The following is a 22498-nucleotide window of genomic DNA, read 5'->3' on the forward strand; positions in this document are numbered from 1 at the left end:
TCAAGCTATTATCTTAAGTGTATTGAACTTATTTTCTGTAAATCAGATAATTTAACACCTCATTTTACATTTTTACAACTCAATTAAATTACATGTGGAAAATGTAGATCCATATGTAATTCTGTTCCTAATACTTTAGGGATTTTGATCACTCAACTCATTAAACTGAGTTCTTAGGGGACAAAACTAGCATACAAGCAGCATTCTTAGCCAGTTAGAAGTCCACAATGACTTTTTTTTTTTTGTTGATTTAACTTAAAATCTTAACCCTTGTGTTGTCCTGCGGGTCAAATTGACCCATTTTAAAGTTTGAAAATGTGGGGGGGAAAAATATATTTTCACGGTGAAAATTTCCACATTTTCAACATTTTTGGGAATTTTTTGAACATTTATTGGTGAAAAAAAGAAATGTTAAAAACATGTTTTTTAAGAACATTCACAAAAATAAATAAACCAAAATCCAGTGAAATTCGCTGGATTTTGGTTGATTTTTTTCTGAATGTTCTTAAAGAAAATATTAGAAGTTTTACTGATATATATGTAATCACTTTAGATATTTTTAGGATTTCTTTGGATGAATTTTACTATTTTTAAAAAAAAATTTACAAGAATTTTCTTGTCAAATTTGGGGGATTTTTTTTATTTACTTTTTTTTTTTTTTTTTTTTAACAAAACTTTTTAGAAAACTTTTAAGGAATTATTGGAATTTTCTTCCTGAAGGTTTCTGCAAATTTTCAGGAATTTGGGGAATTTTTTTTGCTGAATTTTTAGATTTTTTTCAAACAAGGAAACAATATTTTTTGGTGCCCGTAAATGAAGACAACAGGAGGGCTAATTTTATTGAACTTGTTTTCTCCAGATCAAGTCATTTAACTCTGTTAGTTCTAGAAGTTCACAGCTCAGTAAAATGCACATTGTTAAGGCAGCAGGATTTAAGCTGAAGGAACCTAGAATGATTTACAGTGCAGGTCCATGTTTGGATCAGCGGTTCTGATCTAAGTTTAGAAAAGTGCACAGCTGTCTGGTCACACTTTCCACACTGCGTGTTGTTCAAACACACGGTAGTAAACTGTCGTGTCCCTTTAAATGCGGGCTGCGTAGATCCTTCATGAATGAAACCATGTGATCCAAACATCATTTGACGTCTGGCGCCTCCGACCACAGACTAAAACAAGCGAGGAAGGAGTGGATATATCTAGAAACCTGCGAGAAGGCGGGAGCGGAAAAACATTTCTCCAACTGTCTCCTCTCCACACCGGCTCCACCAGCCATCGGCGAACCCTCAGCCTTCGTACGGAGCGGTGGGCTAACGGCGCCGGTTTGACTTCTGGTGAGTCAGCTTTGTGGAGATCGGAGCTGAAATTGCTTTTTAAAAGTGCTGAATGTCGATGTGTTGTTTTGCTGAGTGTGCACGGCCGCTGCCGCCGCCGCGGATCGCTCTCATGTTGTCGCTTGTCCCGCCGCTCTCGCCGCCACCGCCGCTGCCGTTTAAAGGGCAGTAGTGCTGAATCATCACCGCCCGGGTCTCGGTACACTCCGCACCGGCGCCCGGTCGAGTCGCTCGAACCGCCACGCACCGCCGACCAACCGGTGATTTCATAATAGCACAGACAAAGGGGGGCAGGCTGCGAGCGGCTGTCAAGCTTAAAGAGAGAAGCCATGTGTCGGAATTGGAGGACCGAGCCGGGACGCTGCTACCGCCGGGGATTCCCTCGCTGCGCTGCCGACACACGGCTACAGATTTAGAAAGTGTCCCAACTTAGCGCGCCGGTGACCGTTAGCTTCCCCCGGTAGTCCGCGCTCCGAGAAGCGGCAGCGGTGGACACACAAACTGGACACTGTTCAGGTAAGACGGCCGGTCAGCTGTTATCGCTAGCTAAAGCGGTGATTTTATTTGTTTTACCGACTCCTAAACGAGCGTTTTCGCCTCGTCTTAGCTTGTTTGGTGGCAGAAATGAGTAGAATATGTGGTAGAAGGAGGAGAAACCCCCGCGGCTGGCTGTCATCCCGGAGTAGCTGTCAGACGTCCAGCCGCTAGCTAAACACCGTCTCCCGGCTGCGACTGTTTTGACATTTGCTTTGTGTCAGGCCTCCACTTTATGTGTCTGTACAACAATAGCGGTCTGTGGGGGGGTTTTCTGCGACTTGTGGTGCCGGTTTAGACGCGGGGGAAACGGTCGGTGTCCCGGCGTGCTCACCGGCTGGAGCTCGCGGCAGAGATGCTGATTCATCACAACGTTGTTATTTCTCGGAGCGGAGCGGAGCGGAGGCATGAGGGAGCCATGGCAACATGGCACCGGCGGCGGGCGGACAAAGGTCTGGAGGAGCGAAGGAGGCAGAGCACGGTTTATACCGGATGGGGGGGTTTCGGCGCAGAGATCAACGGGGCCCGCTCCTGTCGTGGATGTGGACGTGTTTTGTGGGGATAATTAAAGCTCGCATAGGCTGATTGATGGCGGTTTAAAATGGCACTAAATGTGTTTGACTATTCAGTGGATTCAAAGAGCAGCTCCCTGCCCGGAGACCCCAGTGAGTTATTGTGAATGAAAGAAGAGGCAAAAGCTACATTTATTTTGAAGAAATACGTCCACATGTGCGCTGTGATTGACTTTTTTGTGATGTCACAAAAGGGGGAGCAGCCAGAAATTAAAAATATGCATCATAACATCCGTTTTGGTGTTCAAAATGTACATTCATATGCACGTGATGGACCACAACTATATTATTTGGATCCTGTTGAGAGTCTGAAGCCATATAATTGTCAATAGATGTTAAAATGTTGCACAAAATAAAAACACAAAAATGCAAATTAGGCTTGTTTCCCTTAAATGATTTGGAGCAAACAAATCAGAAGGTGGTGGTTTACACTACATTAGCTGTGTTAAACAGATTTAAAGAAGCTGGAAACGAAACCAGTTGTATACCACACACCAAAAATAAAAATAAAAACTCCAAAAAAGAGGAAGAAATGAATAAATATTGGATATTTAGGAGAGAAAAACTGATAGGATGTGTTTTCAATCAGGGAAGTTGTAATTATTCTTTGGCTTTGATTCATGCTGTGTGAAGATGCCAAAATAAGAGGAAACCTGTGAGCAGTCATATGTGTTACATGTTCAATACATCAGAAGTGTTAAAGGAAAGGTGTTTCCATCTCTGATAATGTGCATTAATCCTTTATTGAGAAAGTTGCAAAAAAAAAACAACACTTCAGTCAAAGTCAAAACTTACCTGCAAAAATGTTTTCAAATTTTGTAGCTTCCATTGACTTGTTTTGATGCTTTACCTCAAAATGCATGTAAAATATGTGCTGGAATCGTTACTAAAGAGACCCTGAACAGAAAAAGATTCAGAGAAATTAATTTGTGGTGTGAAGAGAACAGAGCATTTGCACAAGGGCATGACAAATAGTATCATACTTCAAATTATTTAGATGCTTAACCCATCCTGACTTGATCTCACTGTCACTTTTTTTTTTGAGAAAACCTTGTCAAAGAAATCAAAACTCAGCTGTGTGTGTAAATATCGTTGAACATGAAAAAATACATGAAAGCTGGAGGGAACATCTGATTCCCAGGACAGTTATGGAACCCGTGCTAAAAAAAGAAAGCACCTCACTGAACTATAATGCAGAATATCCTCTGATTGATCTCCAGCGATGAGCCATTATGCGCTGCGTTGTAGCAGCTTGGGAGCATTGCAACTGTTAAACACTGAAGAGTAATAGGGAAGCTCTGTGGGCACAAGAAAAACAGAAACTTCACCCCCTAATGACTCCATATCAGCAGCTTTAGTTAGAGTCAGCACTCTGCAGAGTGTATCAAAAGTATGTAGTAAGCAAGTTGGCAAGTACTGTAATAGAGGGTCATAATGATGAAACAGTTGTATCAGTATTGGAGAGAAGAGCACCCCCCCTCCAACCCCCCCATACTGTCTTTCTCTTTCACACACACACACACACACACACACACACACACACACACACACACACACACACACACACACACACACACACACACACACACACACACACACACATTTTCCCATTTCCTTTTCCTCATTGCATGTACGCACACACACAACCTAGGGGCTTAGCTTTTTATACTTGGTATCAGTATTTAATCAGTGCTTGAAGTGCATTTCTCTGTCAAGTACTTTCCCATCCTTCCCTGGTGTTCACGGTAATTGAACGCTGACCAATGCTTATGTGTGCAACTTTGCTGATGGTGGCGGAGCGGCGAGGCGCACGGAGCAAAGGGGGATGAAGGAAGAGGGAGGAAGAATGAGAGATGGGATTTGCGGAGAGATTGAGAACAAGGACCTTTTTGTCTTCAAGGCATTCCCCTGAAAATGCTGAGGCGAAGCAAATGCGCTCTCGCTTGACAGATGGCGTTTTCACTTGTTACTTACCACAGCTAGTTTCTTTGCCTTGTCGTGTGAGTGTATGTGTGTGTGTGCATGTGTGCGTGCGTGCGTGCGTGCGTGCGTGTGTGTGTGTGCATGTGAGCGAGCATGCAAAGAGTACAGGAGATATAAAACACCTACAAGATGCTAAGGTCTGTATATGTGCGTGTGGCAAGCACCAAGGTTAAAAACAGTGTGTGTGTCCTCGAATACCTTTCTGCACTTTTGAGATGTTGGAAAGAAGATGTAGCAAGGGGAAGTGATTTTACTATCAGCTGGCCATTAGATTTCATTTTGGTGGTTGATTCCTCGCATCTTTTCACAATGTCTGTCCCGAAGCTTCTCCTTTCAGAGTAAAGTCCTGGTATAACATCAGTCCGTTTTACCACATCTGAGGAGTGTGTGCGTCTTTGTGTTAGTGCTGTAATAAATTGGTTTGATTCCCTGCATGTACAGGGGTCAAGTTGATGAAACACCGTGTAAAACCTGCTCCGGCTGTGTGTTAAAGGAAGGATGGGGTATTGAGCTAGAAAGATGTTTATTCTGGAGGAAGAAAGAGATGTACTCATGTTTATGGCTGTGAAAAAATGGTATTTTAAGACATTGTTATAGACACAAACCAACTGTTTATTGAGAAAATAAGTAGTATTGTCCTAAATACTTGGGTTTGTTTTTCATTAGATGCTCACAAGGGATGGGCACATGCTATAAAATGCAGTTGCCTTGCTATGAATGTGGCTTTTGTGAAGTTAACAATGTTGTCTTTTGTCCATACTGATAAAATCTTTAACAGCAATGCCAGTAAGATATGAGTTTTTGTTCTGTCACACATACTTAAACAATACCTCTCATCATCCACCTCTTATTTTCTATATTTTTCACCTATTGGGCATGCCTGAATGTAAAGAACTGTCGGTAAAAATGCATGTATAAAATTTAATGTGAAACGTAATATGTTTCAGTGTCTGAAAATGAGCATGATACTGAAACACAGTGTAAACGACATCAGGTCAAACATGACTGAAAAAACCCCAAAACTGATCTGGTGAATGGTTAAAGAATAAAACAGTATTTTTCAGACACATCAAGCACAAAACCAAAAAAATATCATAGTTGAATAAACTGCCTTGCTGTAACTGTAAATGAGCTTTTCAAGGCTCTAATTCTGAGGAGGTGCTAGTTAATGTTGTTTTGGTCCTAATGTACAGCATTTGTGCAGCATTGTTTCTGTATTCGTCTTCGCTCTGTGATTGCACTAAGGAAGAATCTGCGCAAAGGCAGCATTTATTGCAGAGCTATAACACTGGATTGCATTAGATTGCACAGGTGTTCACAATATTGTGTCCACCTCCTCCTCTGTGCGTGTTTGTGTATGCATGCCAAAGAGTTTTGTGTATGTGAATATAATTTCTAAGTGGCGTCTGCATGTTCATGATCTTGTTTACTTCTGGGATCCATTTCAGAAAAAAAGTCTTGTTATGCTTGCAAATTTCTGAGAGCGAGAGAGAAGTAAAATGAGAGAAGTAAAAGCAGGAATAAAAGACAGAATCAGGGAGAGAGAGAGAGAGAGAGAGAGGCAGAGAGAAAAGGAAGCAGTGGGGCAGATCAATAGTTGAGTGTTTTTTCTCCACAGTAATGATGAAATATGGTGTAAGCAGATCTGGTGCATAATCATTGCTGTGCTCCACTCTTTTTGTTCTGCTTCTGTGTGAGTGTGCTGCTTGTCCTTGTGTTATTTTGACGTGCGTGTGTGCGTGTGTGTGTGTTTAATGTAACCACCCTCCACAAGTGCCTCGACTCCTTATTTACATAACCTCCCTGAGAACCAAAAAATGTGTGAAATCAAGACAAATCCCAATGCAACACATGCGAGAAGTCAAAAGGATTAGAAGGAAAACAAGTTTAAGTTCGGTTTAAGTTGCTCAAATTACTGATCCAACCTTCTTTTCTGAAATGGTTGTGTTCAAACTCCAGTGTTGCTCTTCTGATCGGGATACTCTCAGAGGAAGGTTCCCTCGTTTTCCCCTCTGAGGACCTGTGGGATTATTTTGGAGTTTTTTGAGAAGGCTCCAGTTCGAGGAGACTCCCTTTTCCTCCACACATAAACAGACACACTCCACACCACAGCAATGTTGCGGTGTTGAGATATTGTGAATGGCGTGTTGCTGAGAAGATGCAAGGCCCTGGTAACAAGGAGTATCTGTACCAGCGGTTGTCTTCTAGTTGCATCATCTCTATGCGCTAACTTGCCGCAGTTTTTAACTGCAGTGTGACGATCTCAGGATTGTGGTATGAATTTCTGAACCTTTTAAAAAACACACACAGTAGATTAAGACCAAGGAGCAAAGAGAGTGATCAAAGATGGGTATATGTGTCTGTGTGTGTGCGACAAATGCGACGCTAGCTGTTTGCCGTCACCTGTGGCACTAAACAACAACTGTTCTCCTGTGAGTTTTAATTTCTGTTCAGAGTGAAGCCTTGTATTCAAACTACACATCAAACCTGTTCTCAGTCAAAATGGATCAAGTTTTAATATCCAATTATCTCCAGAATGATCAAATGTCGCTGATGGCATAAAGAAGCAGCATTTGGAGTCAGACTTGTCTTTATTTTTCTTTGTTAACCGTGATGTTTTCTGCATATTGATGTCTACAACTCAAGTATCTTAGGAGCCTGTGTATGATTATTTCATTACCGAGTAATCTACTGATGTCGAGCAGTTTCCTGTCGGGGCTCTGGGAGTGAGTTTCTAAAGTCTAAGATGACATCTTCTAATGTCTTTATTCATCCAACTACCAGCCCCAAAACCAAAGATTTTGAATTTACTACAGTAGAGTAAGAAGAATTGAAACTATTCTACAAAAGCCTGAACAGACAATGTATGGTTCACTATTATGAAACCGATTTCTTCAAGTTTGTTTGGAGAAAGCTGGAGGATGAGACAAAAGATTATTAGTGGGATAAACTTTAAGTTCTGCTGGCTACTTCCATTAAGATTTTCTCAAATGAAATGAAGAAATCAGAAACACATGTCAAAAGCTGACCAAAAACAACCGGGGCATAGTTAAAAGGAGTATTAGATTACTCTGTTGTATGACAGCACTCAGTTAAAGAGGTGGTCAGTGCATGGTGGACTTTGTTGGTGGCATTTTAAAATCTATCAGGGTTGCACATCATCCTGTATTGAACTTGAGCTCAGTTAACCGGGTCTGCACAAATAAGCAGAAGTATTTATGATGCTGTAAGTATGTTCTTATGGCAAACAGCTGTATATGTTTGGCTTGACAACGTATGAAAGAAACAGTAGAACACGCACATGCCCTCATATCATGGTGCTGTGTGTGTGTGTGTGTGTGTGTGTGTGTGTGTGTGTGTGTGTGTGTGTGTGTGTGTGTGTGTGTGTGTGTGTGTGTGTGTGTGTGTGTGTGTGTGTGTGTGTGTGTGTGTGTGCGTTGGCAAAATGCCTGTCATACCATCTTAAATGAGTGATGGCAAATGGAAAACCGTAAAATGGTCACCAGGAATGTCTGAGCGCAGAAGGTCACCACTCCCCATAACGCTTCTGTAAGCCACAAACACATTTCCCCCTTGTGTCTCCCTGCGTTAAACATTCGCAAAGAAGTTTCCAATGATAGTTTCTCATTAATGTGATGGATAATGATGAATGCATCCCCACAGAGTCGCACGGTGCTTACTTTGCTGCTGCGCTCAAACTTTCTCTTTGTCTCAAGTTAGTATTGCTGACCAGGGGATGTGCGGCGTTGGGGGGAAATAAACTCACCATGTCGTTTAACTTATCGCTGTCTTCCTTGCAGCTCTCTGTTTGTTATTCACACACACACACACACGCACACACACACACACACACACACACACACACACACACAAAGAAAGAGAGAACCAACTTAACCTACGGTACATGCTTTTTCTCTTCAAAAAAAAAGGAGGGGAAAAAAAGCACTTATGAAAAAAAGGAGCCAGAGCTCAATTGCCTGACAGTGCAGTTTTTTTTTTGCTTGTGTTGGGAAATTTGTCATCACACTCCGACTTGCTACCTGGAATGGGAAAAACGTGTCGACGCCAGGACTTTTTCTCTCCTTTAATAACACACTTGTCTCACAAACAGGCTCACACACACACACACACACACACACACACACACACACACACACACACACACACACTCTACCCTTTTTGAACTCTTAGAAAAGTGCGAAAGGGATCGCACTTCTCTCACCATACACTACAATATGTACACGAGGGGCTAGATTCTTGCTCTTTTGTGGGTCTTTTCATTCACTCTGCCTGTGTTCTCTTCATCTCCCCTCTTCGCCTCTCTGTCTGTCTGTTATCATGCTTATTTCACGCTCTGCATACCTCCCAGTTAATAGCTTCCTGCTCTTTCCTACACACACACACACACACACACACACACACAAACACACACACACACACACACACACACACACACACACACACACACACACACTCAGAGCTCATACTGGTGTCTCCCCCCAGTCACTCCTCAGTTCCTCACTCTCTCTCCATGGTCCTGTATCTCTACCTTTCTCCACGCGCAGGTTGCTGTTATCTCCAATCTGATTCCTAATTCTCAATTAGCCTCCACACAGTGCTCATCATTAATTATTTACCAATTCCCTCAACACTCTCGGCCCATGCTAGATCAATGAGCGCTCTGCTTTTTTTTTTTAAACAAATGCAAGGGGACTGTGGCCAGGAGCTGAGTTTTTATGTCTGAGGTTTTAAATCACGTTCCCTACATTATTTTGCTTCCGCTTTTGTGTCTGTCCCATCGTGTCCTCTCTGCGTCCTGCTGTGCGTCTCCGCTGCCTCTCTCGGCTGCCATCCTTTGTGCTCTCCGTTATTGCTCAGAGAGTTGCCTGAGGGAGAAGACGCAGTTAAGGCAGTTGTTATGGTCGGCTTATTCAATAAACACAGCCCCTGCCAGCGCATCACAAACGACTTGTGACTCTTACAATCTATTCTTGATCATTCTCTGTATGCCGACTTGTTTATGCTCGCGTACACCCACACAAGCCTGCCCTCGGGTCGTTTTTGGAGCGACTAATCTGGCCATTTATTTTCCCTCGGTGTGTGTTTGTGTGTGTGTGTGTGTGTGTGTGTGTGTGTGTGTGTGTGTGTCTGTGTGCAGCATGCCACCAGCTTTTAAGTAGGAAGTCTCTTTCTAAGAAATTCCTCTCTGTGTGTCTGAGGCTGGAGCTAAAGGTTCTCTCAAACAAGATTAATTAGAGCTGAGTCTGAAGCCGGCCACACACACACGCACACACACACACACACACACACACACACACACACACACACACACAGAGTTCATCATCCTGGTCATCTGCACCGCATGTCTTGTGCCGTTTCTAGTGCTCTTTAATCTATCTTTATAAGCCCCCTGATCACCGCGTTCACCTTCTGCCACACAATTACTCTTGTTTTCATCTCTTCTCCAGGACTTGATTTGTCAACAAGACGCAATGTGAAGCTTTCCTTTCTTCCTTTGTGTGTGTGAGAGAGCAGGGAGATGGTCAGCAGTGGTTTCATTGCACTGGATCAGCTTCAAAACTTCTAATTGGAGGTTTTAGTCGTGGTCGTTGCTGAGTTCAGGCTTTTTTTTTTTTCATCCCCAATCCCCCTCCATCCATTCCTCCCTCTCCTCCCTCCCTCTCTCCCCCTCTCAACAGCTAAGCTCTTACAAATGTGTTGAGGATGCATTTTCACCCAAACGCTTCCCCACTTCCCCCCTTCTTCTTCTTGTTCTTCCTCCTTCTCTATGCCCTCCTCACCATCCTCCTCCTCCTCATCTTCGTTTCTCCCCTCCATCCCCACCCCTGTCCTCCTCCTCCTCCTCCCTACTCACTCGCCTCTCTTTTTCTTCTCTTCTTTCTCCCTTGTCATTTGTAACCCCCCTCCCACCCCACCCCGGTCCTCTCTCCATACTCAGCATTTTTCTCGGCTGTGGGTGTGATGTCTCTGTGTAACGCTAATCAGCTCTGGAGACGTCAGCATTCTTTCAGTCCTCCTTCACCACCACCACCCTTCCTTCTCCTCCTCCATCCTCCTTTCGTTACCTACTCTTTCTTCGAGTTGCCATCTTACCGGTTCCTCTTTTTTCTCCTGACTTTCTTATCTTTTCCTCGTCTTCTTGCCGTGTTTCACTCATCTCCACCACCCCTCACCTCTCCCTCCATCCTCATGTCCCGTCCTCTGTGTTTGAGTGTGTGTTTGTGTGTTGTCTCTCCACTGTAACCGTAAGCAGCTCTGCTCTGGAGTCGTCAGCGTTCTTTCACTTGCTCCATAAAAATACAGCCTTCCACAGCAAAAAAGCTGTCTGTTGTAGCAACAGTGGCTGTGGCATTGACCACACCGAAGCGATCACCCCACAAGCATTATGGGAAGGACACCTCTGGCCCTTTATGTGTGTGTGTGTGTGTGTGTGTGTGTGTGTGTGTGTGTGTGTGTGTGTGTGTGTGTGTCTGAGTGTTCGCCCAAGATGAATGGCGATGCCTTTGCTCAGCAGATGATCCTTAACCTGAGTGACTTACACATGGGCCAAGCTCTCCAACAAAACACACACACTAGTTTGTTGCAGTTTTGTGCTGTGGTGTAGGCCAATTTTTTTGTCTAACCTTGATGAAATAGGACATAAAGTTAATCTCCTGTCCTCGTCTCCAAGTGTAGACTATTAAAGCCACAACTCTAACTATAGCTACAGATGAGGCAAGTTTATTTTCATTGTTCTTAACCATAATGTGCATTTTCCTTTGCAAAATGAGTATCTACGATTATTTTTTGAGCTTTTATTTCTTTTGTTGGATAGGGACAGCTGGTGACAGGAAAGTATTGTGGAACCTGCATCGTTTGTATCTGTTTGTCTACTAGCTTGTATACATCTTCTTCCCTTTGTTTGCGTACCGCCATGTTTCTTGGTTTGTTGCTGCAACCTATCTATCAGAAGAACTATGTGAAACCATCAGCAGGGCTGTATATTCTGTCCTATTGTTGGTGCTTAGACAAATACTAATAAAAAATGGCTTCATAGCTCAACTAGAGGTCTACTGTGATAATCACTTACTTAGTCAACCTACTTTTTAAACCAACAATAGTCATCTCAGATGGTTAAAAACCCCATTCGGTCAAAGTTTTTTTCAACTTGTTACCTGTCTTCATACTAGAGGACATATCATGAATGAAATATGCAATCAATACCTTGGCTCATCATCTCTACCTCGAAGTATACGTCCAGACTTTTGCGGTTTCATATATAGTTAACATAAGGAACTGATCTTGTGGGATAGAGCTTTCTGTATAATTTTTCTTATTCAGAACTGCTTGCTGGCTTTACTACAAATGGCAAAATTACTCCAATGTTATAACTTGTCATTGTATAGTGTAGAGTAGTTATGCAGTGTTTGAGCAATATCATAGGTGAGCAGGAGTGTTTGACCTGCAGCAGATAGAGAGGGGTGGATGCAGAGGAAGGCAAAGCATTCATATATCCACGTATTTTAGAGGGAGCAATAGTGTAGTGTTGCATCTAAAACATTTTAAGGCATGAAGGGTTATTTTCACTTTGATACACAGGGATGAGTTTTTAAGGGTTTAATAATAATCGGAGAGGGACATTAATATGTGTCATAGATAATCTCTTTAGGTTTTGGACTACTGGTGGGACGCAATTGCTGCAACTTATGATTATTTCCATTGGCGATTCGTCTGTTGATTATTTTATTTATTACTTAGTTTTTTGGTCTATAAAATGTCAGAATATTCTGAACAAATCTGTTTCAAGAGACCCTGTCTAGTTTACTGTCAAGGAAGTGTAAAGAAACCAATGTTATTTAAAAAACACATGAAATACTATATTGTTTGAAAATGCCATTATATGTTATATTAAGGAAGCTCACATTTTTTCCTAAAAAAAATAAATAAATAAAAATAAACCTAATGAATCAGTTACTGAAATAGTTAGCAACTAGTCTTTGCAGCACTGTTGGACATGACAAATAATTTGAAGATGATACCTTGGGCTGTGATGCTACCTTCTTCTGTTGGTAATAATACAGGTCAGAACAGACAAAAAGCAAAGGGAGAGAGGTTTGACATGCAACAAACACCCAGAACCAGACATGGGGTGTTACAGTTATATGGTATTCTTGGTGAATGCTTAACCATTCTGCTACAAGGATGTGCTGATACTTGGCAGATTACTCTATAATTAAAATAACGATTTGTTGTCACCATAGCACCAGTTCCATCTTTTTCTCAGCTGTGACTTAGTTGGATTTGCTCATGATCACATTTAGTTACTGTTTATTTTGTTCACAAAATTGGCACATCTTGTAATCAGATTTTTTCTCATCTTTACTGAACACATTTTTCAACCCACAGGAAGTGATTGGTGACTCTTAGTGGAAGAGTATCTGAAAGAAGACCCTTGCAGATAACAAAAAGTGATTATAAAGGAACTATATCAGTGCGGATGCAGAGTACAGAGCAAATGTTTAAGGCAAGCGAAGTGAGAATGCTTAACTAATGCCATGTATTAGTTTTGTGTGTGTACAGTAGTGCATTGATTTCTAAGGTGCTTGGTCAGGAGGTTGTTCCATTCATCTTGGAGAACTTGCCACAAATCTTCTGGGGCTTTCATGCTGTTGTCTGTCTTATCATGTAATGACTCCGTGATGCTGAGAGCAGGACTCCGTGGGAGCAATGCCATCTGTTCTTGTCAGTGAAGATACCTCTTTATGACTGACCGTATGTTTGGAGTTGTTGTGATGCTGCAGAATTAATTTGGCATCAATCGAACGCCTCTCTGATGGTCTTGTGTCTAAACATCTAAAGTGATTTTAATTATGTTTAAATTAAATATGGCATCAAACCTCTGCACTGTACACAACAAATCTCCAGTTTCCACACGTATCAAGCATTGTTTGGCTCGTTAAACACCCACGTTTACACGTATTTGCAGTCAGCCGTTTTACATGTGTGTTTTATTGTGCCCCGCTGGCATGGCAGCAGGGATATATGTGTGTGAGCGTGCTTTTTGTTTGTATGTAGATGGAGTGTGGGGGGTTTGGGCACAGGGGAAATAAACCAGTGCCTGCCAGGGAAACAGCCTCCTATTTGCCCCTCTGTTTTCACTCCCACCCCCCTTTACTTTTCTCTTTTCACCACCCCCACCCCCAGCAGCCACCCTCGGTCTTCATCTCCTCCAAACCATCTTTTGTGTGAGGATGCTCCTCCAGCTCTGGAAAGCTGCAATCCCAACAAAATGCAAGAGTGCAGTAATGCAGGCATTTGAGATGAAGCTTGTTAAGCGCACAGTTAAAAGAAAGAATGTGCATAATTGACCGATCCGAACCCATTAACAAGAATTTGAAGTACCGAAGTCAAATGCTTTGAATGAAGCAGTGCATTTGCTCCATCAGATTGAACCTCACCTGTGAGGAAAAGTGTAGCATCACTCTTTTCCCATGTTCTCCATCATTTTGTAGAATTTTAAACAGAATTTTTGAGTTGACATGTTTTGTGTGCATGCCTAATTACTTGTATGTGCTTGCTGGTTTGTTTTTCTTTGATCTACAGCTATTTATAACTATAGGATATGTGGCAGCGTACGCACAAACACTCACGCACCCTCAGAGACAGACAGACAGAGGTGCATTGTGGGGGAAGCTCACTGGCATGCTCAGTGCAGTGCCTTTTGATAGAAAAGAATGAAGATGAAACAAGACGCGCTGCCTCACGTCTCTTAAATGTCATCACTTCCCTAAAGAAGGAGCTTTTTAAATTACCCAACTGGAGTGAATGAAATAGGAGGCATTTCCAAATATACTTCTTACTTGCTTCCCCCGGTGTGAAATACATTAGAGAGTGTAAATATATACAGTGAGAGAACAGGCTGTTGTTAATCAGCAAATTGGTTTAACTAAAGTTCTGGTTCAGCAGTATCAGGTGCAGTGGTTTGGGTGGAGAAGCAGGTTTTTTATGCTTTGAGGACAACTGCATTTCCCTATCTGTTAAACAGCCAATCACACGTGAGCTTGTTCTCCCATTGAATCCCATCGTGCCCTCTGGGACTCCCTGAATCCTGCAGCTATATTTTGGGCAAATCCTCACGTTTTAGGGGTGTGGAGAGAGAGAGGGAGAGAGAGGAGAGGGGTAAGAAAAGAGAGAGAGAGGAGAGTAGAAATTTGTGTGGAAGGAGAGAGAGAGAGAGAGGAGGGAGTGAGATCAGGAATCTGCTGAGTCATCATGACTGGTCTCCTGATGATCGCTCAGCAGCAGCAACAATAGCCACCCTTTATCGAACACACACACACACACACACACACACACACACACACACACACACACACACACACACACACACACACACACACACACACACACAGGTCTGAGAGATGAGAGCAAGACCAACAACACACCACACAAAGCATCTCATTGAGAGCTTCTGGCAATGCTCATCCGTGGAGCCGTGCGCTCTAAGGTCTGATCTCATCTTTTGCACTTCCATGCTGCCTCTTTGTTGACTCACACTGTTGTGTCTCCATCCTTTTGTCTCTTGTTTCCACTTTGCTGCATTTCATTTTGGTTCGATTTCATGTTTATCCTCAGAGTAGCTGCAGGTCTATTTCTGTTTTTCTACTTTGCTAAGGTGTGTGTGTGCACATGTGTATTTGTGAGGCTTCGACAGTTGGTTTTTCCCCTGGAGTCCTTCCCACAAATTTTACCACTTCCTCTTCGTTCACACTCATTTCATTCCTATTGGCCTGAAGCCAGCCAATAAGAGCCTAACAACACAAAGGTAGTGGGCACTGTCAGTGTAACCGCAAGGAAACAGGAAGTCGGGGAAATTCTAAGAAAAGTTTGTGTCACTTTCACTCATACAATCTGATACCGATGCATAGTAGTGTGATATGCTCCCACAACAGAGAATTTAGATTTGGTATGTCTCCACTTCTCTTGGTATGTATTGATCTACAATTAATACATTTCTACTGATTGCTGGGAACAGAGGTCTTTAGTAATGCGGTTTGATGTTTCATTGCTTTATGTATGTTGCTTTCCTGCATATCCACAGGTCTGTTCAGAAGAGCAAGGCTCTTGTGGCATGACGACGACTAACAAAGGAAATAAAGCCTTGAAGGTAAGCGAGTCTTGCACTGAAATCTCTGGATTCGATTTGCTGCTCCATCTCCGTTTCACTCCCCTCCTCCCTCCTGTTTCGCCCAGGTGAAGCGTGAGCCGGGTGAGAATGGCACCAGCCTCACAGACGAGGAGCTGGTGACCATGTCGGTGCGGGAGCTGAACCAGCACCTGCGAGGGCTCTCCAAAGAAGAGATCCTGCAACTGAAACAGCGGCGGCGCACCCTGAAGAACCGGGGCTACGCCGCCAGCTGCCGGGTGAAGCGCGTCACCCAGAAGGAGGAGCTGGAGAAGCAGAAGGCCCAGCTGCAGAAGGAGGTGGACAAACTGGCCAACGAGAATGCGTCGATGCGTGTCGAGCTGGACGCTCTTAGGTCTAAGTATGAGGCGTTGCAGACCTTCGCCAGGACTGTGGCCCGGAGCCCAACTGTCGGGGTCGGGGTCAGGGCTGGAGGGGGAGGAGGAGGAACAGGAGGTGGGGTGGCGTCATCGGTCATCGGCCCGCTCATACCAGGGAAGGTGGCGACGGCGACGAGCGTGATTACAATAGTGAAGTCAAAAACAGATGCACGGTCTTGAGGGAAGTGAAGATAGATGAGGTGTATCAGGATGGAGCTGAGCTGCATCAGACTAATTCTTCTCTGCTGGCCTCCCTCTCCTCCACCTGCGCTGACTTCAGACAGCTGGGCAGTCTCACTACATCGCCTCAGCATGTTCCTGTCACCCGTCTCACATCAGTGCAGATGAAGGAAAGAATGGAAGCAGAGGAGGATTATTGAGTCTATAAACAGGCAAGCCCTTGATCAAGGTTACACAGGGTTCTTATTGTCACTGAAAGCCAGGAAATGTCAAATAATTTGAAAAAAATCTTGAAAAATGCACAGAACACTTCAGAAAAATCTGCAATTTTGTTTGGTTTTCATTTAAATCAGTCAAATTTTCTGTGTTGAGTTTTACTGCTGGTTGTTTGCCTAAATTGTGGCATTAAAATTAGGTGTGTCAACAAAGGTTCTAAAACATACATTTGATACATATTTTCAGATTGGTTATAGAAATGCCATTTGTTTGATTCACACCAGATTTTACCTGCTGGTTTCAATGGCTGCAGAGAAGCTCCATCTTGTTCTACCTCGCCAAGAACTTTTTCAGAAAAGTACTATAGAAAAATATATATTATACAATGGTGGTAACTGTATTTCTACTGTTTTGTACTGTGTTGTCATTCACATGAGGTCCAAGGTGTATTCTCTGTGTGTGAATTGTTATATATCAGGAATTCTGTGAAATTCTGTGGCGCGTGTTCGTTTTGGTATCGCTATATTTAGTTAGCTGTGTTTTTTTCTATGGCCTCTTCACTTTCGATGTCTCGCTTTCTCTTAACCTTATTCTTTCTCTGTCCTTCCATTTTTTTCAATTCCAACTGGCTTCCTTTATTACATACAGTACTTCCTGGATTTTACAGAAAGACAGGGAAAAAGCAATTGATATTTACCAAAAAATAAACAAAATGCAACATATAATGGAAAAAAAGAGGCAAAGTTATTCAAGTTACTGACTTTAGTATGTGAGAATTTTCAGGGAAATGGTCGTTTGAACACCAGAGCTGAATGAAGATAAACGTTGTCTGTTTGAGTTCCGCTCAAAAGTTTATTCATTAAATTTGGAAGGGCAAGTGCCTTGGTCTCCTTATTATATGCACCAAGAAGAAGTCAAGAGGACATGAGGAATTGTGGAAGGATGGTGGAGATTCAGTGCAGGTGTTTACCTGTGCTTAATCTTATACACCGACCCATCAGGAATCAGATCGTAGCAGCATTTAACTCTCGCTGTACATTGTTGTACGAGCTGTGTAGTCGCCATCAGGATTAATAATAATAATAATAATAATAATAATAATAATAATAATAATAATAATAACACTCATTTATGTGACTCGGCAGTTCATTTTATTTTAAAAAAAAAAAACGAAAGGATGTGCAAAACGGAAGCATCTATTTATTCTCATTTTTATGTGCAGAGATAGAAAGTTGATGTTCAGTTATGAGGAAAAAGTCCATAAATCTGTTTGATGTTAATTATATGGTTCACATGTAAATGAATTTGATTGGCTGCTGACTCAAAAATGAGGTTACAGCTCAAATCATTGTGTGTTGCATTCCTTTTGCTTTTAACCACAAAATGTGATCACTAACAGTGTGTTCAACAAAGGTATTTCTCTGAATTTCCAGTCACACAAATGGGCTGTCATTTCATGCGGGCTTTACCATAAAAGTAGTCTTATGTGGTGTTCTGTACTCAAAGAATCTTTGTCTATGTATGGTGGAGTCTGGAGTTTTATAAAGACAATTATCTTTGCATTGTTTGTAATGACATGTAAAAAAAGGTATAATGAAATCTGTTTGATATACAGTATCTCTCTATTTTGCAATTGTACCAAAAGTGGCTTAACTACTGAATAGCTTTGTTTTTTCTCTAGTGACTAGGCACGTGTGTGTAACCGTGAACTAGCGTGTGGTGTGCTGTGTAGGTATGTGACGAGGTAATATAACGTTCACTATTTCATGGATATGACTTTGATCCGCGTTTGATTTCAGGCCGAAGCGGGTGATGACACCGTTGGTAACTGCACTCTTTCTCTAATCATAAAATCTTTGTCCTCCCGGCCCCATCACTCAGCTCCAGCGCGGCAGACGTGTCACATCGTTTGTTAAACTGCAATTATGAGTTATGTTTTTGAGGAAGTTAACTTTGGCTGACCCATTTTACATACTTCTAAACGGGCCTCTGCGTCTTTATTTTGGTCCTTGCAGCGTTCACGGTTCATTGTCGCAGATAAACTGGCCAATGAGATGAGGAAGTGTTTTGATTAACCTCACAGGCTTCGTCGTTTTGTGTATTCAGGTCATCTGGCAAGGTGACCAGAGATGGGAAACTCAACCATAGGCCTCTATGGCTGCATCACGCCCACTCCTATAACTTATTTTGGTCACGAGTGATAAAGATATTTTGTTTTTTGCTGTGTATATTTAGTGTTGTTCATGTTGTATTTGTTTTTTTAACTCTTCTGGAGGTGTCAGGGAAGTGAAATAACATTTGTATATGGTCTTTCATGAAGTGTAAAAAATGTTTTGTTATTTAATGGTTTGTCTGTCTTATCAAAGAGTGAGGTTTACGTGGGAGTAGAATTGCCTCAAACATTTTTTAACCTGATTTAAAGCTAGTCATTTACTGAAATAGGAGCAATTTGCATAATAAAAGCATTGCAAACATGCAGCCTTTTACCTGAACCGCTACTTCTCCACTGTGAAGAAAAATGGGTTAGCTAGCCTACTGCTGTGCAGTTACTATGATTAGTAAAGTGTTGTCATCTCTACAGAACATTACTATAAAACAGAATTTGAAAACACATGGGTAGATAAGTGGGTTTGAGATTTAAAAATATTGTTTATGCGTAATCTTTACACTGGTAACCGTTTAGTCAAACAAGAGAACTTCACATAACTTATCACAGGAGTATACTCAGAGGTTTTCAGCTACAAGCAATTTTAGGTATTACACCCAGTATATTTATGTTTGCTTCATATTTTTAAAAAAAAAAAAACATGTCCTGTTTTGTATGGGCTGAATGCCATTATTGGTATTTTTAAAAATAATTTCTTTCTCTCTCTGTCACTCTGTAGCTTCTGTCTGTTTCCTTGTTGAAAGATGTTTTTTTCTGTTGTTCACTGGCTGATCCTGTGTGGTCGCGTAGATATATAATAGGAAGAAACACAACTTGTGTTGAGACTAGGTTGTGTCAAACTGTACGACTGTATGTGCCACTGTTGAACAATATGTTTAATCCTACTCTGTATTTTTTATGCTCCTCTACTTTAAAAAAAAAAAAAGGATGCATACTGTGTAAACGTAAATGTGTCAACATGGTGGCTGCTGTTAAATAGACATATCTAATTATGCAAACTGTGTAGGGCAAAATTAGAACTCCTGCCGCACAGGAGCAGTGATGCTATTGTAGTCGTTTTTGTCGAGTTGTCTGTTTTATAATTGCAGGTACAATGTGATGTGACAAGGTTAAAGAGCTAATATACAGTGTGTTTAGCATTTTATGCCCGGTTCTAAATGCCAGTGCCAGTTTGCCTCTGTTTAAATTTGGCTTATGTGTTGTGGCTTACCCAGTTTCGCTCAACAGTTAACTGTGAAAACATGAAATCATCCAGTATTTTTAGTTTAATCCATTTCCAACTAAATGCAAAATACAACGTAGCTGTCATGTAAGGCCTCCAGTCGAGCTGAAGAATTGGGAATTTTGTCTTCCAGACTTTTTTGTGGTGTGAAGCGATGTGTACACAAATGAGGCCAAACATTACAGAAGTTTAATCCTGATTTTCCCTCAGCAGACACGATCAGCTGACGGCACTGACCTTCAGTGATGATCAGACAGGGCAGCTCGGTGGCTTTCCGTAACACATTTTATGAGCTTTAAGACACGCTGACCTTATTTTCCGCTGCCTGTGCAGGGGTCATACCCCCCTTATGATAAGGCATTTCATCACAAACCCGAGCAACCACTTAAACCGCGTCCATAAATATTTTACAGAGGCAGAAGGAGTGGTGGAGACACGTCTGATAAAACCCACTTAACTTGTCCGATCCCTTCTTACAAATGGTCTGTGAGTTAATTCAGCAGCCTACCAGGCCCGTCCTCACAACACCTTAGAAGACACAAATCATTAACTCCTTATCTTGCTGCTTGGCCAATCGGTATGCAGCCATTCAGTTGTTTTCCCGTCTAGTGAATCACACCACTGGACTCTAAAAGCCCTTTCACCCACCGCTGATCCAGATCGATGAGAGTAAATGAACCAAGGATTCCTTTGATCGTTTGTTTGGTGTTTTCATCAATAATAATCTTCGTTTTGCCTCCCAAGTTACCCCATCTGCTGCTGCCTCTGCCGCTCACATCGGCTGTACGACGTCTAGTCAAAAATAATCTCACACAGAGTTCAGGTATCACATCACATTAGCTGATTTTTTGTTTTTGTTTTTATGACAGTCTTCCTCTTTAATTTTACTCTTGATGACATAATTTTTTTCAAACCACCTTGTCCACTGGTGAGCATTCAGCCAGGTTGCTCATGAGAGCTGGGATTTTTTTTCTTTGTGTTTCTCAAAGTATATAATGGTCAGTTTAAAGCTATAGAAAAGTAGTGAGTTTGTGTGAATATGGTGTAACCTATTCAGAAAAGCCCTTGTAATAGGAAATTCTGTGTTTTGTAATATTTCTGTATGGGGTGTAATAAATTATTCTACGACAGTACTTTCTATGGGAAAATACTTAAAATGTGACAGTCTTTGTAAGTATTTATCTTCAACTAAATTATTGTTTTGGGTTTTTTGCAGTTTGTAGATAGTGATGATGACAAGGTATTGGTAATCATGAAATTAACTGTTTCATCATCGGTCCGATGCATCTTTTAATTTATTGATGTATATACTGTATGTTTGTTGATAAACAGCTTACTTTATTTTGTATATGACCAATAAACATGTTTTAAAATGTAGAATTGTGTGTTTTGTGTAATGAAAGAATGTATAGATCAAATTTTTATAGTTTTAATAATTTTGTAATAAATATTATTGGCACCTGTCATCATGAATAAGACATGAAGATTAAAGTGAAACCAGTTTTTTAAGCATATGCCTACTGCATTTAAAATAGGTTCAAGAAATTAACAGAATTTGCACCATGTTTAAGTGGATTTATTTTACATTTTTTTAATAAAAAAATTGTGGATATAATAGCCATGTTTTGTGAAAAATGGCTGGCACAGAGCTTAATCAGGTGAAAGAAACTTCCTTATATATTTGTAAAAACCTTTTGTAGTACTTAATCTGTCGTGATTCAAATTAGCACTTTAAGTGCTAAGCATTTCTATATGCAAATAAAAAGAATGAAACATTAAAAGCAATTTTTGCTGCAAGACTGAAACCTATTTTTGCTGTTTAACTCACCTGCTAAAAAAAACAAAAAGAATCAACAAAAATAAATGCTAATTTTAAATGCCACACATTTACGTGTGATATGCATTGTAGGGCTTTGCTTATATGCGTCACAAATCAGAAGTATGACACCATTCAAACATGTAACAGACAAAACACAGCAATCGCTGCATTGGATTGTCATAATTGCTGAAAAAAAGCATGTTTTTTTCTTACTATAAGAAGTCAAAACCTTCATTTGAAGCTTTTGTCTCAAGCAGAAAGACCTACATGTAATGTTAAATGAAGAGTAGCTTGTGTATCCGTCGTGCCGTGAAAAAGTATTTAAGACCATTAAACTAATTTAAATATTAGACAAAGATAACCAAACTAAACACAAAATGTAGTTTTTCAATGATGATTTAATGTTTTAAGGTAAAAAAGCGATCCAAACCTACCTGGCCCTATATGAAAAAGTAATTGCCCTCCTTGTTAAATCATTAACTGTGGCTAATCACATTTTTTGGAAAGCGAGTTCAATTTCACTGACCATACCCTGGCTACCTCCAGCCCTGTTCAATGAAGGAATCACTTAAATAGAACCTGTCTGACAAAATGAAGTTGGCCAGAAGATCTCAAAAAGCTACAACAAAATGCTGTGATCCAAAGAAATTCAAGAAGAGACAAGGAATAAAGTAATTGACAACTATCAATCTGGAAAGGGTTACAAAGCCATTTCTAAAGCTTTAGGACTCCAGCGAACTACAGTAAGAGCCATTATCCACAAATGGAGAAAACATGGAACAGTGGTGAACCTTCCCAGGAGTTGCCGACCGACCAAGATTACCCCAAGAGCACAGCGACGACTCATCCAGGAGGTCACAAAGGAACCCAGGACAACATCTACAAAACTACAGGCCTCCCTTGCCTCAGT

The 22498-nt window shown here is 41.4% G+C and overlaps 1 protein-coding gene across 3 annotated transcripts; it reads left to right on the top strand.

The window, feature by feature from the left end:
* Window positions 1-1123: 1123 nt before the first annotated feature.
* On the top strand, window positions 1124-21149 carry mafgb (v-maf avian musculoaponeurotic fibrosarcoma oncogene homolog Gb). Of its 3 annotated transcripts, none has more exons than XM_023290409.3 (3): window positions 1124-1330; window positions 15521-15586; window positions 15673-21149. In XM_023290409.3, exons 2-3 carry the CDS (start codon window positions 15551-15553, stop codon window positions 16162-16164), a joined length of 528 nt encoding a protein of 175 aa, XP_023146177.1. In that variant the 5' UTR covers window positions 1124-1330; window positions 15521-15550; the 3' UTR covers window positions 16165-21149. The 3 variants fall into 3 exon arrangements, with proteins under 3 accessions (XP_023146177.1, XP_023146178.1, XP_023146176.2); XM_023290410.3 differs by lacking the exon at window positions 1124-1330 and adding an exon at window positions 1366-1846; XM_023290408.3 differs by lacking the exon at window positions 1124-1330 and adding an exon at window positions 9657-15405.
* The last annotated feature ends 1349 nt before the right edge of the window (window positions 21150-22498 follow it).

Source organism: Amphiprion ocellaris, chromosome 4, assembly GCF_022539595.1.
Source record: "Amphiprion ocellaris isolate individual 3 ecotype Okinawa chromosome 4, ASM2253959v1, whole genome shotgun sequence".
In the NCBI taxonomy this organism is placed as follows: Eukaryota; Metazoa; Chordata; class Actinopteri; family Pomacentridae; genus Amphiprion; species Amphiprion ocellaris.